The sequence below is a fragment of the Lepidochelys olivacea genome (assembly GCF_965140295.1).
Source record: "Lepidochelys olivacea isolate rLepOli2 genome assembly, chromosome: 5".
NCBI classification, from domain to species: Eukaryota; Metazoa; Chordata; order Testudines; family Cheloniidae; genus Lepidochelys; species Lepidochelys olivacea.
Window position 1 is genome coordinate 45537805 of NC_140415.1, and position 17268 is coordinate 45555072.

Here is a 17268-nt window from a genome sequence, read left to right on the forward strand (position 1 = left end):
GAACAGGATTTAGGGGTCATCATAGGTAACCACCTCAACATGAGCTCTCATTTCAAAGCTGTGGTAAAAGGTCTAATGCAATCCTAGGATACATAAAAAGGTGACAAGTTTCAGAGTAGCAGCCGTGTTAGTCTGTATCTGCAAAAAGAAAAGTACTTGTGGCACCTTAGAGACTAAACAAATTTATTTGAGCATAAGCTTTCATGAGCTACAAAAGGTGAATATCAGGTAGAAGTAGGGAAGTGATTTTGCTTTTGTACACAGCTTTGGTAACGCTGTTACTAATACTGTGCCCAGTATTAATGTCTGCATTTCAAGAAAGATGTAGAAATACTAAAGAAAGTTCAAAGGAGGGCCACAAAAATGATCCAGAAGCTGGGTTTTTTGTTTTGTTTTGTTTTTTGCCTTCCTCTGAAACATCAGAGGGTGGCCACTGTTGTAGATGGGGCACTGGACAGAGTGAACCAGTGTCATACAGACATAGAGTGTGAGGCCAGAAAGGACCACCAGATCATCTAGTGTTATGAGATGGTAAAGAGCAGTGGTGAGCAACCTGTGGTCGCCCCACTGCCCATCAGGGTAATCCCCTGGTGGACCATGAGTCAGTTTGTTTACATTGACCATCCGCAGGCACGGCTGCCTGCAGCTCCCAGTGGCCACGGTTTGCCGTTCCAGGCCAATGGGAGCTGTGGGAAGCGGCGCAGGCCGCACGGACTTGCTGGTTGCTGTTTCCCACAGCTCCCATTGGCCGGGTACGGCAAATCGCAGCCACTGGGAGCTGCAGGCGGCCGTGCCTGAGGACAGTCATTGTAAACAAACTGTCTTGCAGCCTGCCAGCAAATTACCCAGTCTGGCCGCATGCGGGCTGCAGGTTGCCCACCACTGGTATAGAGGGTCCTCTGCCTTAGATGCCTAGCTGGTGGTCTTGCTCAAATGCTCGGGGTCTTACTGATCTCCAGATCTGGATTCAGGAAGAATTTTTCCCCCAGTTCAGATTGGCAGGGACCTTAGGGTTCTTTCACCTTTCTCTGCATCATAGAGCATGGATTACCAGCTGGTATCATCTGGCATATCGAACCTAATCAGTTACCTGCCATTGCAAGGGCACTGGGCATTGGTAACACCTCAGTCTCTTCTGTTCTCTGCCTGTGTCATACAACTGTTTAGTCTCCTGAGGACTGCAATGCTTAGTCTAAACCAATTTACTGGGCTCAACACAGGGGTGACTGGGTGAAATTAAATGGCATGTGAGATACAGGAGACGAGACTAGATAAAGGTCAATTTTTAAAGGTAACTTTTAACTACTAGCTTAGATGAGAAGATGAAAGATCAATTTTGTGTCCTGTTTGTGACTTTCTTTTTCCAGGGAAGAAAAGCCATCTTCTTTCTTGGGAACTAAATGGAAAGATACAGCAGAGACAGTGATTATTGGAGGTGGTTGCATTGGTGTAAGTCTTGCTTACCACCTGGCCAAGGCTGGCATGAAGGATGTCATTCTGCTAGAAAAATCTGAACTGACGGCTGGATCTACTTGGCATGCAGTAAGAAAACTCTTGTTAATCACTAAGATCTCAAATACGAAAAGAGATTTCAGATGACTTGTAAAACCTGACAGTAGAGCAAAGATTTTATTTCCCCCACCTCATGGCCTTCCAGAAAATCAGTTTCTCTATTATTTATCTAGATACAAAGGATAGCACTGGATTCTGTTCCTAGATCTATGGTAGACTCACTATCTGACCTTTGAAGAGCCAATTAGGGTATATCTAGACTGCAGTCACTTCTCTGATTGCAGTTTGAGCCAAGACACTTGAGCTACCTTTAATTAAGCTAGATGGGCAGTGCAACAGTGCAGCTCTGGTAGCGTGAGCTTCTGTGTGGGCTAGCCCAGCGAGAAATAACTGAGGGTTCTGGGAGGATTTTTACAGCCTGCGCTGAAGCTCGTACTGGCATGGCTTTACTGTTCTGGCTCCCAAGATAGCTAGATTAAAGCTTTCTTGAGTATGTTGACTGTGATTGCATCCTGTGATTGCAGTGTAGACGTACCCTTAAACTACCCATGCTCCCTATCTGTAAAGTAGGATAAGTGTTGGTAAAGTGTTTTAAATCCAGGATATGCCCACACCTTGAATACTGCATGCAGTTCTGGTTGCCCCATTTCAAAAACGATGTATTAGACTTGGAAAAAGTACAGAGAAGGAAAACAAAATATATTGGGGTATGGAGCAGCTTGCATATGCAGTCCCTGGATTAAAAAGACTGGGACTGTTCAGTTTAGAAAAAAGATGACTAAGTGGGGAAATTATCAAAGTCTATTAAATCGTGAGTGGAGTGGTGAAAGTGACTAAGGAAGAGTTATTTACCACTTCACATAACACAAGAACCAATAAAAGATATTACCTCGCCCACCTTGTCTCACAAGAACCGGGAATCACCCAATGAAATTAATAGGCAGCAGATTTAAAACAAACATAAGAAAGTACTTCTTCACTCAGTGAACAGTCCACTTGTGGAACTCATTGACAAGGGATGTTATAGCCGAAAGTATAACTGGATTCAAAAAAGAATTAGATAAGTTCATGGAGGATAGGTCTATCAACAGCTATTAGTCAAGATGGTCATGGATGTTACTCCTTGCTCTGGGTGTCCCAAAGTCTCTTACTGCCAGAAGCTGGGACTAGACAGCAGGGGATGGATTGCTCCATAATTGCCCTATTCCATTTATTTGCTCTGAAGCATCCAGTACCGGTCACTGTCAGAAGACAGGATACTGGGCTAGATGGACCATTGGTTTGATCCAGCATATTCTTATGAGATTCTTGGAGGGATGATGCCACAGAAGTGAAAATAATTGTTAAAATTTATTATAGAAATGTGGCTATAGTTTGGGTTTTTAAACTTTAATTTTTACTTCTAAAGGAGATTTGTTATACTTAAAACAGCAATGCAAGAGAGCACTATAAATTAGAAGAACAGCTTTTTTTCTTAAGTTGAACAAAAATATTGTTGTCCTTCCTTCCAAACCTAATGTCCCATTCTGACACCAGCATTGGCCCTCTGTCAAGTGGTAATATAACACATATGCTTGTACTGTAGCAATACTTTATTGTACATTTTTTTTTTTAGCCTAGGGAGGGGAGAGAAGCAGTGAGGAGGTGACATGGATTTCTTCTTGAATCCTCTGTCTCTGGTATCTGTATATGTGCAGAGAACAAAGCAGGACACAGAGGCCTGGTCTGTATTAGAAAATTAAGTAGGCTTAACTGTGTCACTCAGGAGGTGTGAAAAATCCCTGAGGGGCATAGTTAAGCCAACCTTACCCCCTGTGTAGACAGTGCTAAGCCGACAGAAGACTGCTTTCATCGACCTAGATACTGCCTCTCAGGGAGGGGCTGTATCATTTCAAGTGTAGACAAGCCCTTAGAGAAGGGCCCAGAGGTATCTCAGGGTGGGATGTGTGGTAGTTACTGGGCATGCTCAGTAAGCGGTCTCTGAAGCTATGCAGAGGGTTTCCATTAAGGGCTAGAAGTCTAACAGATTCCATACAAATCAGTGTCTGAAAGCTGAGTCAGTCAGAGCTCACTAGGGAAAGGTTATAAATAAGAGGATTTGGAGACTGCTCTGTGGACTCAGTGGATGAACAGTACAGGACTAAGATGTGTCTATTGTGAGAGCTGGGTCCCAGAGCCTCTGCCACATTGGATCCAGACTCTCTATCTTGTTGAAAGCGGAGGAGATGACCAACTATGGACACCAGGACTGCAATTACTGCTGGCCATGGGGCTCTTCGGACTGTTGTTGCTGAATTGATTCTGAGGAAATGGTTGAAGAACTAGCTCTGAGGAGTCCAGCTGACACACATACACTTTTGGTGCCACAGTGCAAAATCTTAATTGTTAAATGAGTACCTGGCTTCATGGAAAGCTTATTTGATCTCAATGAGGGTTTTCCCAAGGAGGAGAATCAGTTGAGAATGGTGGTCTCCCTGTAGAGAGTAAAGGCTGTTCCTCTCAACCTAGCTCCAGGGAGGAGAACTGGGGGGTTTCTTTGTATAAGAATAATAGAAGACTGGTGAAAGCTGAGTACCAGCTTCAGGGAGGAGGGTGGGGTGGGGGTTCTTTGCATAATGCTGATGAAAAGACTGCTGTATCACAGCTCCTGACAGAGAGCTGGGAGTTCCTCACTTTAAAGGAAGTTTCAGAGACTGTTTAGAATAAAGTGTCAACTCGGGAAACGAGAGTGGGACCAGAGCCCTAAGTGAAGGGGTTTCTTTTCTTGCTTGGTGGACTCTTTATTGAATAAAGGGGTGTTCTCTAATATGAAGCCTATGTTGAATTTATTGCTAGTCCCAGAGAGGGAGGGACTAAAATGGAGTGTCTACAATGCCATGACTGACCACTAGGGGCCAGCAGCAAGCAAGATGTGAGTCTGTTACTAGGCCTCTCTCCGTGATTTAACTTTTTATAATATTTTTATAAAAAGAAATCATGAGAGGACTGAGCTCTGGCCTATACTTTAGCCTACTTCTCTGCTGAAGTGCAGGGAAAGGGGAGTACATCAATTACATATATTACCTCAGGACCTGCTACCCATTGCAGAATATTGGTGTAAGGCTCCGTGGCAGTAGAACCCTGGTCTGTGGAGCCTAGGTTGGCAGATATTCCCAAATTGCCACTGGGAGGGTGTGACGGTGCCCCCCATAATGTTTTATGGAAATAGGCTTATGAGTATATATGACATAACTGGAATATGTTTTATGCTGCATCTGCCATGTCACATATCTCTGTAAAGGTTATGATCTACTGAATCTATTAATCCCATTTGTATGCATGTATCATTGTTGTATTCGAAGTTATGAATATTGGCTATGTACTGGCTTGATTTCTAAGTAGCCTTAGTAGAGCATTTGGTCAGCTTCTTGAGAAAGGAATGTGCAAATTAGGTGCCCAATCAAGAAACACTTAAAGGACAATGAATCTTGTAAGGCTCCAATCCACATAAGAAGTCTACCTGAGGACGTTTAAGGAAGCATGTGAACCATGGCTGCTACCTGTAAGTTCTGAGTCATGCATGGACATGTGACTTGCCCATGTGACTCCAAAACTCCATCTTGGAGCTGGACTTTGCATAGGAGAGAGGAGGGGGTCTCCACCCACAAGAGAGAGTCTATTTAAGCCTGTGGGAGACCCCTCCATTTGGTCTTCAGCTGACTCAAGAGATAGCTTCTCCACCCCCAGGGATACCTGAAAAAAACTGGAACAAAGGACAGTAACTACAGGGAGTGTGAGTGATTGCTGGACCCAGACTAGAAGGAGACTAGTCTGTAAAAGGAAGCTTACTGGGTGAGGTTTTTATCTGTATTCAGTTTTCTTAGACATAGACTTGCGTGTTCTATTTTATTTTGCTTAGTAATTCACGTTGTTCTATCTGTTACTACTTGGAACCACTTAAATCCTACTTTCTGTATTTAATAAAATCACTTTTTACTTATTAATTACCCAAGAGGATGTATTAATACCTGGGGGCGGGGGCAAACAGCTGTGCATATCTCTCTATCAGTGATATAGAGGGCGAATAATTTATGAGTTTACCCTGTATAAGCTTTATATGAGGTAAAACGGATTTATTTGGGGTTTGGACCCCACTGGGAGTTGGGCATCTGAGTGTTAAAGAGAGGAACACTTCTTAAGTTGCTTTCAGTTAAGTCTGCAGCTTTGGGGTATGTGGTTCAGACCCTGGGTCTGTGTTGGAGTAGACTGGCGTGTCTGGCTCCGCAAGACAGGGTGCTGGAGTCCCAAGCTGGCAGAGAAAGCAGGGGCAGAAGTAGTCTTGGCACATCAGTTGGCAGCCTCAAGGGGGTTTCTGTGATCCAACCCCAATGGGAGCTCTGAGGACAGTGCTGGGGGTGGGGGCAGCATGCAGAGCCGCCTCCCTCCCTGCCAGGGGCACGCAGAGACCTGTCAGCAGCCCACTGCTTCTGGGATCTGCGTGGGGCCAGCACAGGCAGGCAGCCTGCCTGAGCCCTCTGCACCGCCCTCCAGGAGTCACCTGTGGTAAGGACCTCCTGGCCAGGGCCTGCACCTTGTACCCCCTCCTGCACCCCAACCCCCTGACCCAGGTCAGAACCCCCTCCTGCACCCAAACTCCCTCCCAGACCCTGCATCCTCTCCTACACCCTAATCCCTTGCCCCAGCCCGGAGCCCCCTCCTGTTTATATTCAAATTCAAATGGCTCATTAACAAGGCAACTGTTGTCTACCAATAAAACTCCTGGAATTTCTCGTTAAAAGGAAGTGGATGTGGTCTGTCTTTACTAGTATGTTCCAACCTCCAACAGTTTGAAAAAGTCTAAAGTCAGAAATAAAACAGATCCGATAAATACCTTCAATCAATAAAATGACAACCGCAAAGAGAAAGATAGAAGATGAACATTGAGAATTTAAAAATGATTGGACTGAGTGTTACGCTTTTATCGTGAGTTCAGCCGGACTCCCATTGTCCCTCATTTGCAACGAGAAATTATCCAACAATAAGAAATCAAACCTAGAAAGACATTTTGAAAAGAAACATTTTTAAACCTTTCAGAGTAGCAGCCGTGTTAGTCTGTATTCGCAAAAAGAAAAGGAGTACTTGTGGCACTTTAGAGGCTAACAAAATAACCTATCCAGCTGGTGATGTGAGGAAAAAAGCAGTAGAGGAGCTCCAACACAATGCAGAGCAAACAAGATTTACGTTTGCTAAATGGATGAAGGCGCCAGGTGGAATCACTACTGCTTGTTTCGTAGCAGCTCAAGAAATCGTCAAATGAGGGAAGCCATTCACAGATGGAGAATATTTGAAAGAATGTTTCATTAAAACATCTGAGGACCTCTTCGGCAATTTTAAAAACAAAGATGAAATAGTTAAGAAAATTAGAGAAATGCCATTATCTGCAAGATAGTAAAGGACAGAACTATTAAGATGGCCAGAAACGTAACCAGCCAGCAGGTTAGTGACATTAGATCAGCACCAGGTTTTTCTATTGTCTGCAATGAGACATGCATTGTGGATGACATTTCTCAGGTTGCCTTACTCGGCAGATACGTTAATGATCAAGGTCCTCAAGAAGAGTTGATTGCGTTGTTGCCACTCAAAGAACAAACTCGGGGTGAAGATATTGCATCTGCTGTCACTGAAAGTCTGAAACAAAAAGATATTGACATCAACAGAATAATTTCTGTTGCTTCAGATGGAGCACCGAGCATGAAGGGGGCACACAATGGTTTCTTTTCTTTTCTTTGAAAAAGTATGGAGCACAATGTAATTTCATTTTGTTGCATAATCCACCAGGATTATGTGTGCACAATCGTTTCCAGAGGAAATCTCAAAAGTAATGGAAATGGTCATGGTCATGCAGCTTGTTAACAAAATAATGGCAAGCGCTCTCAATCATCGGCAGTTTTGTGAGCGTCCTCGAGAAGTCAACAGCCAATATTCTGATATTCTCTTCTATAACAAGGTAAAATGGCTTTCCAGAGGTGCAGTCCTGGTGAGGTTTGCATCATGTCTTGAGGGAATTAGGGTGTTCCTCCAAGAAAAGGGCCTTAAATATGCAGCGCTAACGGATCCTCACTGGTTGCAGAAATTCAATTTCATGGTGGATTTAACTTCTCATTTAAACGTGTTGAATCGGAAGCTAGAGGGAAAAGGAAATACTGCAATTTTGCTTTTGGAAGAAGTTCTTTCATTTGAACGAAAGCTGTCTTTGTTTGTTAGGGACATTGAGATGGGCATGTTAGTGCATGTCCCAACACTGAAGCAATACAAACAAACAAATGACTATCACATTGATGTTAGGTTCCTTGCGGAAACAGTCATCAAAATGCAAGCTGCATTTGCTGACTGATTTCACGAGTTCAGAAGGGAAAAGGCCACTTTGTCATTTCTGTTGAAACCGCTTGAAGCTGACACTTCTGCACCGAATTTTTCAGCATATGCAGGAATCGATAGAATGCAATTTGAACTTGAATTAGCAGACTTGCAAGACAGGGATTTATGGAATTAAAATTGAAAGATCTTGTCACTGAACTTGAAAATCTAGAAAGGCAGAAATCCTCCCTGGGGCTACAACACAAATGGTCTGAAATGGGCGACCTTAAACAACAAGACCAGATTATATTCAACGTTTGGAATTGTCTACCGGATACATACAGTCAGCTGAAGGGCTTCTCTCAGTGTTCGGTTCAACGTACTTCTGTGAACAAGTGTTTTCCCACTTGAATTTTGTCAAAAACAAACTGAGGAGCCAACTGCAAGATGTTTGTCTTGAGTCCTGCTTGAAAATGAAAATCACAGCATATTCACAAAACACTGAGCAACTCTCTAAAGATGTGCAACAACAGAAGTTGCATTAAAAGTATTGGTGAGTAGTAATAACTTTAATATGTTCAATTATTATTAGTTGATAAATTCTAACTCTACAAGTAGCTTCACATGTGATGCAGCTCTCGAAATATTTTGATCAAAGACGCACACAAAAAAAGGCTCTTCTTTGAAAGGTTGCCAACCCCTGCTCTAGCCAATTGAGCCACCGTTGTCAGGTCTCCTCCAAGTTTCTAAATATTTTACATACAATGTACCTGTGACTCATCTTTGTACAACCCTCCATTTGAATTGTTTGTCTTGTAGTCTGGGTCCAGAGTCTCAAACAAAACTTGGGTCAACGATTTGGCCTTGTGTTTCTCCTCCGCATTGTCCTTGTGATCACATTCAACAGCAGCAATCTCTGTTGCCCTGCTCCCAAGACACGTCTCAAATTCTTATGTGTCAACAGTATACTTGTTTCTTTAGTTCCCATAACCTCGCCTGTATGATGTCTCTTCATGAGCTGCTTGTTCTGGGGCTTTTAGGCACTTCCATCTTTAATCAACAGGTCTGTAACCGCTCATCCTTTTTTATGCTGCAACTGTGTGATACTCTTTTAGCCAATAGTTTAGGACTAATGTTTCAAAAGTCCATTGGTCTGTCTCCCTAAGCATGGAGGAATTTTTGTTTAAGGGCACAGGATGACACGGGCTATTGAACCCTGAGCTTTGTATTACTTTTATATTTTTCCTGAGGTAGTTCTCTTACAAAATTTAAAACTCAAGTCAAAACAAGCGATATGATAAATAGGTAGTCTAATTTAAAATGGTTAATGTTTTTTCCTATGATTTAAGTGTGTGAAAATTGAAAAAAAAATTTTAATTAAATCCTAAAAAGCTATAGACTTACTTGGACTGTAATCTGCTTTGGGCTGAACAGGCTAAATCTGGCCTCTCTGGTATTCACTAGACAGCCATAAACAAGGCAAAAGAAAACCCTCTGTATTTCCTTGCTAGCCATCGTGTAAATGCTGGGATGCAGCACAGAATTAGTGACTGCCCAGGCAATGAACCAATCAGCCTTGCATAAAATGGCGCACTCTCCATCTATGAGCAACACTATAAACAACAAGGAGTCCTTGTGGTCATAAGCTTTCGTGGGCTAGAACCCATTTCATCAGATGCACTCCAACACAGCTACCCTTCAGAATAAACAATGGAGCCCATCAGACAATGAATACACTGACTACAATCACAAATGTCCGAAACAGTACTATCAATCTCTTTGAGTTGTTATGCTTAGTGACATTACGACTACTGGACTTTACCAGTGTCTAAATATGCACATAAAGGATGGTTGTCACCAAAACAGTAATAAAGATACTTATGCAAAATACAACCTGTTTCTTGGAATGAAGAGGAAATATTGTTGATCAGTCTGCTGAGTTATTGTTATTATTCCAGTGGAGGGTTGGCAAGGTACCCAAAGAAACCAAGATAAGCCAGCATGTTCTAATAAGTAGGAAAAACCCTGTACTTGCATCTTAAGACCTCCTTTTAATCATACCTCTCAATGGCTATGGGTAACAAACTAAAAGTGGAAGCTCCTAGGGCTACAAACGTACTGCCTTCCCTAATAAACCACATCATATGGAACAGGCTCAAAGTTTTCTTTCCAGACATAAGAATGTTTACTTTGTAAACTATTCCAGTTAACAAATCACAAATTACCAATAAAAAAGTACACCCAGTTGTGAAATTTGTTTTTCCAAGGGTGATCAATACCATCAAGTCCACCAGAACTATGAGATTACATATAATCAACAATGCAACTTTTTAAAGTCCATGCAATCCGTTTCCTTTTCTCGTAGAATAAGTTTTTGTGTATAATTATAAATTAGCAGTATCTGAAAATCAGCCTCTTCATTTCCTTGAGGGGTGAAAATGGCACTTCCATCTTTAATCAACAGATCTGTTCAAATGGCTCATTCTCTTTTATGCAATGGTTGTGCAATACTTTCTTAGCCAATAATCTAGGGTTGATACTTCAAAATACCATTGGCCTCTCTTCTTAGGTGGAGGAGAAACTTCATAGTATATTGCGGTGAGGGGGTTGTGAAAAGGGAAGTAGGTTGCATCCTTAGTATTGAATTATACTGTTGTTAGGTTACAGTTTGTCAACAAGAAAAGGCATATGGATGTCCTGTTCCCCTTGTGTTTGTGCATGTGTGTTTAGGAATATAGGCAGTAGCTCATGTGGGCCATCGCAAAGTAGCCCCTGCACCCTTCTTAAATTGTGGCCTCTGCCACTTTGGCTGTGCCTTTTAATTTCCCCCAGGCACTCTGCAATAGGGCTTTAGTTGTCATAACACCTCTATTTTCTCACTATTTAATGCTGTAAAACATCTAGGGTTACAGCTTATATAAAAGTAAAATGTAAAGTGTTATCTGAAAACATAAAAATAATTCTTTACGGCCCTTTGAATGTAATGATAAACAAAAACAAAAAAAATGTAATTGTTGCTTTGATGGTGCTGCTACAAAATATCTCCATGCCTGTAGCCCCTCAAAATGTTTTTGTTAATTTTATTTTATTTATTGTTTCTGATAGTCCATTGTATGGGGGAAAATAATGCCTCATAAAGTTTCTGTATGACAAATGCTTGCTGATGCCAAAGCATGATAGCCAACAAAGAATGGCTACCTACAAAACTATTTCACAAAAAAGGTGTCTGTTATCACTATTCCCTTGAAATCCAGAACAGCTCTCTTATCCTTCTGGTCTGTAGTTCATGGTAAACTTTTAAAAGTTTATTTGATAAGATTAAAAACTGTGTGTTTAGCAAAAGAACGTGACAGTTTTAAATCAAGGTGGGAAAAGTCAGGAAAGGACGAGGAAGTGGGCTTGGAGCTGTTTCTTCAGATTACCATGTTAGAGGCTATGGCCTTATCTGTGAACTTCATGCAATGACAAAGCTATGGCTGTTGTCTTTTAAAAAAAATTTTTTTTTAATTGTAAAACCCATACAAATTTTAAAGCTTTCTTTACAGTTTACAAGTAGAACAAGTTTTGTTTGTTTCTTTGTCCTGCACTTTTAAAATTATTTCTGTTCTTTTCCTTTCTCTGCAATTTTAAAACTTTCTTTCTGTTGGCCTTTCTCTCTCAAATCTGCTTTATTTTGTAAATTATTTTAAAAGGGCTTATTCTCTGTCTACTGAACTTTACTTAAAATGTGTAAAAAACCTGTTTTCTTCTGAATATCTTCCAACTGTAACACATGAAAAAACTCACAAATCGTTCAAATGCACCCAATAAAGAAAAATAGTTAAAAATTTCAAAATTGCTACTGGGCCAAAAGTGTACATGTCCAAAAATGGGACAGGAGGGCAGGACATAAATGAAAAAAGGGTCATGGAAACTTGTCAAAATGTATATGATGAATAAAGGTGCAACAGTTACACTACTTGCCAGCACTTTGGTCTTGATGGGTTGTAGTAGAGTTTCAAGGTGAAGAATTCTGTAGTAAGGGAGCAGACAAAATGGAAGAAAAAGCTCCCACAACAGGATGATTGTCATATTGTGAAGATTGTGATTGTCATATAGTCAGCAGTTCTTGTCATATTGTGAAGATTGTGATTGTCATATAGTCAAAAGTTCTTGCTGCTACAGAATTTGGTGGTATTACAGTAGGACAATAAAATAGTCTGCTTCAGAACATCGTGTTGTGATATAGGTTCAAAAGGGAATGCCTATTATGTAAAACTTCAAAGTGACATAGTTGAAAAAGAGAGGGATCAAAGTTATTGTCAGTAGTTATGGCTCATGTCATCTAGATACTGGCTCATATAACAACTGTTTTGCCTGTAGTAATGCCACACTAGGCAGCACTTAAAATATATTTTTATTTATTTATTTTATTTAGCGCGGTACATGTTCATAACAGTTTTACAGACAATATAGCAATATATGGAGCTATGTAAGCCCAAGGAGCTTACATTTTAATTCAGACAATATACTGCTTCAGATTTTCTCTTTCATAGTCCAGCCAGCATTGCTAGAACTAAGGGTCACAGTTTAAATCCATTGTATTTCTGTTGTTTCTCAGTGCTGAAACTTAGCTTGCAAGTTCTCAGCTCTGGAACAGTGTTACAAAATTTCATATAAATTGTGTTAGCTGTTTTACGCACAGTACTGTGAAAAAGTTGCTTGACTTTCATTTTATTTAAATAAAGACAATACAGAAAGCATGGATTTTACTCTAACGTTAATAGGAGACACAACTATCAGGCCAAATTCTGCTCATATTTACACCCATCTAACCACCTTTGAAACAAGTGGTGGTTGCCTGGGTAGAAATGGGAGCAAAATTGAGCCTTTGACAGGTTCATAGATCTCTTCAAGTCCTATTCTGCCCTGAATCACTGCAATCCCATCGAAGTCATTAGGGCTGCACAAGGAGTAAGTCAGTCTAGACAGAATCTGACGCTTTGTTTTTAATTTGAACAGTTGTTTGCTAAAGCAGTGCTTACCATGTATCATCCCAAAAAACCCTTTATGTAATATTCTTACCATGCAAAATTCAAAGTAGTATGCTGTTTAATTATTACAGAATACCTAATAGATCACAGCACAAAGAAAATAAAGTCATAGTAAGGAGTTCTGGTCAAATCTGTAAGGGGACAGATTGTGTGAATATGTGATGAAAGAAATAATGCCAGTTTTCATCAGAATGCTGCTGTGATAATGGGTGCAGTATAAAATCCAGAATAGAACAGAACTAAAATACAAGAAACTAAACATATAATAGGATTCTTCCGTAATTTTTATAAGGATGGATTTTGACAATATCTGTTTTGATTTTTATATGCAAATGGTCACCACATCTAGATCTGCAAGACAGTTACCTTCTCAAATCAGACATATATAAAGGAACAATCTCCATCTGGCAAAGATAGAGCAAACTCTTCTCGGAATTGTAATCCTAAAGCAGGTTGGTCAGGTTATAATTGGCTCTAAATAGCACTCTTGAAACCAATAACATTCTTTATCTACAGCCAAATAGCACTCCAAAAAGTGTGAAATTCCTTCCTACATTTAAAAAGGTCAAAGATATTACTTCAAACTTGATCCTTGTAACTAAATGCCCATGGGTATGGGTATTATTGTGTGGTGAACACATCAGAGCCACTAGCAAATGGTTTTGGAAAGTAATTTGTGGCCCATATAACTAAATTATTATTACCAACAGTGATCACTACAACTGAATTTTACTGTATATAGAAGATTATTAAATACATCCAGGGGAGGAACAAAAGACTGATCAGGCAATGTTTGTACAAATAAAGGAAGACAGTACAAAGATTATGATATGAATTGAGAGCAAGCGAAATACATGTAAATAGCTAGAGAAAAATGAGTGTTTTAAGAGTTAAGATATAATTTATTTATTTCTTCATTTTATTGAGCAAAACAGTAGATTAGACCTTGAGGACTTAATTTTTAAGAAGTGATCAAGACATAAATTCATTGCAAAAACTGCAATAAAATTGCACTAGGTTCCGGCTCAAAACAATTAAAACAAAGACTTTCAGATTGTGAACAATATGGAAGATACTTATGGATCCAAGCCTTAGTAACAAAAATAATTCACAGTAACCACCACTGTAATATTTATGTTTAGGTGGATGGTTTTCATAGGTTAGATTGTTTTCCACGGGTCTCTTTTTGGGGATAAGGGTTTATACTGTTGTATAAGTTTTAAAATACCAAAAAAGAGAAAATCCTCGTAATGAAAATTGGGAAACTACCGTTCCTTCAAAGTCATTGAATCTATCCCCCTGCAAGGGCAGAATAAAGTCCCTGGACAGAGCATTTCTAAGATATTGTTGAACTATTACCACTTTTGATCTTAGTGATGCTATATATGCTTCTTATGGCAAAGTATAAATTGTTATAGGAATAACATTAAAATTAAATTCAATACAAACAGAAAGATGTTTTTAAATAAAACCAAACCTGCTAGCCTTATTCATTTGAGTTCCATTGATTTGAAAACTTAAAGGCTTAAGAAAAATATACAATGCAAAGTAACTAGAGATGGCAAACTGAAAAATGTCAAAACTAAAAGTAGTTTTACGTATGTGCTTATTTGGAAAGTGTAAAGTGAAACTGTCCGCATTCTTGAAAAAATTATAAGAGGACTTTTAGGGAGACAGGATGTAATCACCTGTATTAGGATTCAGCCAGGATACCAGTGTTTATATCCCTCCTCTTGAAAACTCCATGATCTTTTTTATTATTTGTTTATATTTTATTGATTTTTTTCCTTCCAAAAATAAGAGAACAGACAAAAGAACAAAAAAGTGAAGGAAGGGAAGCAAGAAAAAGGACAAAAAGTGGTAGGGATAGGAAAGAAGAGCAACATCTCAGTTTCCAGCTAGCAGACATTAATCAAAGGTTTCTAAAAAGTTAGATCAAATCTTATCAAATGTGTCTGACGTCCCTCTTCTCTTAAACATTGGCTGTTTTTTAGCTGCTAGGTCAGCTAGCTTCTTGTGCCAAGCTTCTGTTCCTGGAGGCAGTCTGCTCTTCCACGTAAGCAGTGTAAGTCATTTGGCTGCAAGCTCTGCTCTACAGAACCAAGCTTTCTGTGAGTTGGAAAGTTTCTAAGATGATGGAATATATCCCAAAACACAGTTCTGAGAAGTAATTTTTCAGGAGGGATCCATTATTATATTAATCCTCTTGCCTTATTCTAACCAAAAGGATTTGGGATTGTCCCAAAATATGAGCCAGTGTGGCTCCGGGGGACCCACATCTCCAGCAGCAGTATATTTTGGCAAGGCCCATGTACTGTAGCCTATATGAAAGAACTATAGGAGTTTTAGAAACCACAGCTAGTTGGGAACTCAGTTTTATGTCTCATCCAAAAGATTTATGTAGAAAAATGAATAGTTTAAGCAAGGAATGAAACTATAGTAGAGAACAAGTACCACGGAAATATTGTGACTTGACTGATGAGAGAAGACAGTTGGAAAAACATCTGTGCATGGAAGGAGAGTGCTGGTAAACTACGAAACAATTTTTTTATAAATAAATTAATTAAATAAAAAGAACTGTTGGCTCCAGCCATGTGTTGCTTTTCTTTGTACAGCCATGTGTTGCTTTTCCTGACAGTTCCTTTTGAATAACATCTGGAAAAAAAGCTGCCTAGAAAGGGGAAGAGAAAACAATGCATTTCCAGAAATACTCATATGTTGTTTTTTGTTTCTTATTCAAGGCTGGGTTAACAACTTACTTTCATCCTGGAATAAATCTGAAGAAAATCCATTACTACAGCATCAAACTCTATGAAAAATTGGAGGAGGAGACTGGGCAGGTGAATTAAACACTTTAAAAATGTTAATTCAAATCAATATTAGTCATGCTAAAAAAACTATGGGGAGATTTAGAATGGATACATTGTGTGTGTGTGTGCGTGTGTGTGCGCACATGCGTATAAAGGGAGCTCTCATACCACAAGGGCTCACTTTATCTGAATGTCGTTTACTATTTGTATGTCTATCCTACATTCATTTTCTAGCATTTAACTCCAGAGTACTGTAGATGCTCCCCCACAATCCTTCTAACTCTTAAATAGAAAACAGATTTCAAAATTAAAACACTTATAACTGAGAAACCAAGCAGGCAAAGAGACTGCAGTATCATCTTTCTATTTGAGTTAAAACAGCATTCAGGAATGAGCAATCTGACAATTAGGCATTCCTGGTTTTAATTTAAATGATTTAATGCTGTCTGTAATTGAGAAGATTGCTGTAGTTCATCGTATCCATTTCAGAGCTGTGCTTCGCTTTGGTGACTATATAATTTTCTCCAGCCAACATTTTCCCTCCTTCATGTTTGACGCTGCAACAAACACAGTGATTCTCTCTCACTTTGCTAATCTGCCAATTTGATAATTCTCACAAAAAACCCTGTGGCCTTACCCTACTTTTCAGCAAGATTAAAGATGTTATCAGAATGCCAGAGTGAATTCTGCTATTACTAGATCTAATGTAGTACATGCACTCATATACCGGGAGGTATTAAAGCACAAATAGTTTAAACTAAGGCTGTCAGTTAATCATACTTAACTCACGCCATTAACTAAAAAAAATTAATTGTGATTAAAAAATTAATGGTGATGAATCACAGTTTTAATCCACTATTAAACAATAATAGAATACCAATTGACATTTATTAAATATTTTTGGATGTTTTTCTACATTTTCCAATATATTGATTTCAGTTACAACACAGAATACAAAGTGTACAGTTCTCACTTTATATTATTATTTTTATTACAAATATTTGCACTGTAAAAACGATAAATAAAAGAAATAGTATTTTTCAATTCACCTCATACAAGTACTGTAGTGCAATAGCTTTATAATGACAGTGAAACTTAGAAATGTAGAGTTTTTTTTGTTCTATAACTGCATTCAAAAATAAAACAATTTAATACTTTAGAATCTATGAGTCCACTCATTTCTTCTTCTTGTTTAGCCAATTGCTCAGACAAACAAGTTTTTTTATATTTATAGGAGGTAATGCTGTCTGCTTCTTGTTTACAATGTCACCTGAAAGTGAGGACAGGCCCTTTTGTAGCTGGTGTTGCAAGGTATTTATGTGCCGAATATGCTAAACATTTGTATACCCCTTCATGCTTCGATCACTATCACCAGAGGACATGCTTCCTGTTGATGACACTCCTTAAAAACATAATGCGTTAATTAAATTTGTGACTGAACTCCTCAGGGAAGAATTGTATGTCTTCTGCTCTGTTTTACCCACATTCTGCCATATAGCTCACGTTATAGCAGTCTTGGACACAGCAAATGTTCTTCATTTTAAGAACACTTTCACTGCAGATTTAACAAAACACAA

The 17268-nt window shown here is 39.3% G+C and overlaps 1 protein-coding gene and 1 pseudogene across 2 annotated transcripts in view; one reads left to right on the forward strand and one right to left on the reverse strand.

The window, feature by feature from the left end:
- The window catches only part of DMGDH (dimethylglycine dehydrogenase), a 67995-nt gene that overhangs the window by 1827 nt on the left and 48900 nt on the right, over window positions 1-17268 (forward strand). Inside the window, exons 2-3 of the mRNA XM_084628482.1 lie at window positions 1368-1542; window positions 15623-15721. Coding sequence (XP_084484608.1) covers window positions 1368-1542; window positions 15623-15721 — 274 coding nt within the window. The remainder of the gene's footprint in view (window positions 1-1367; window positions 1543-15622; window positions 15722-17268) is intronic.
- LOC311521310 (sphingosine 1-phosphate receptor 3-like) lies at window positions 7069-12882 on the reverse strand (annotated as a pseudogene). Its single transcript has 4 exons — window positions 12873-12882; window positions 9544-10299; window positions 9253-9449; window positions 7069-7179 (listed from the first exon to the last, which is right to left on the reverse strand). The product of its transcript is annotated as a sphingosine 1-phosphate receptor 3-like (transcript).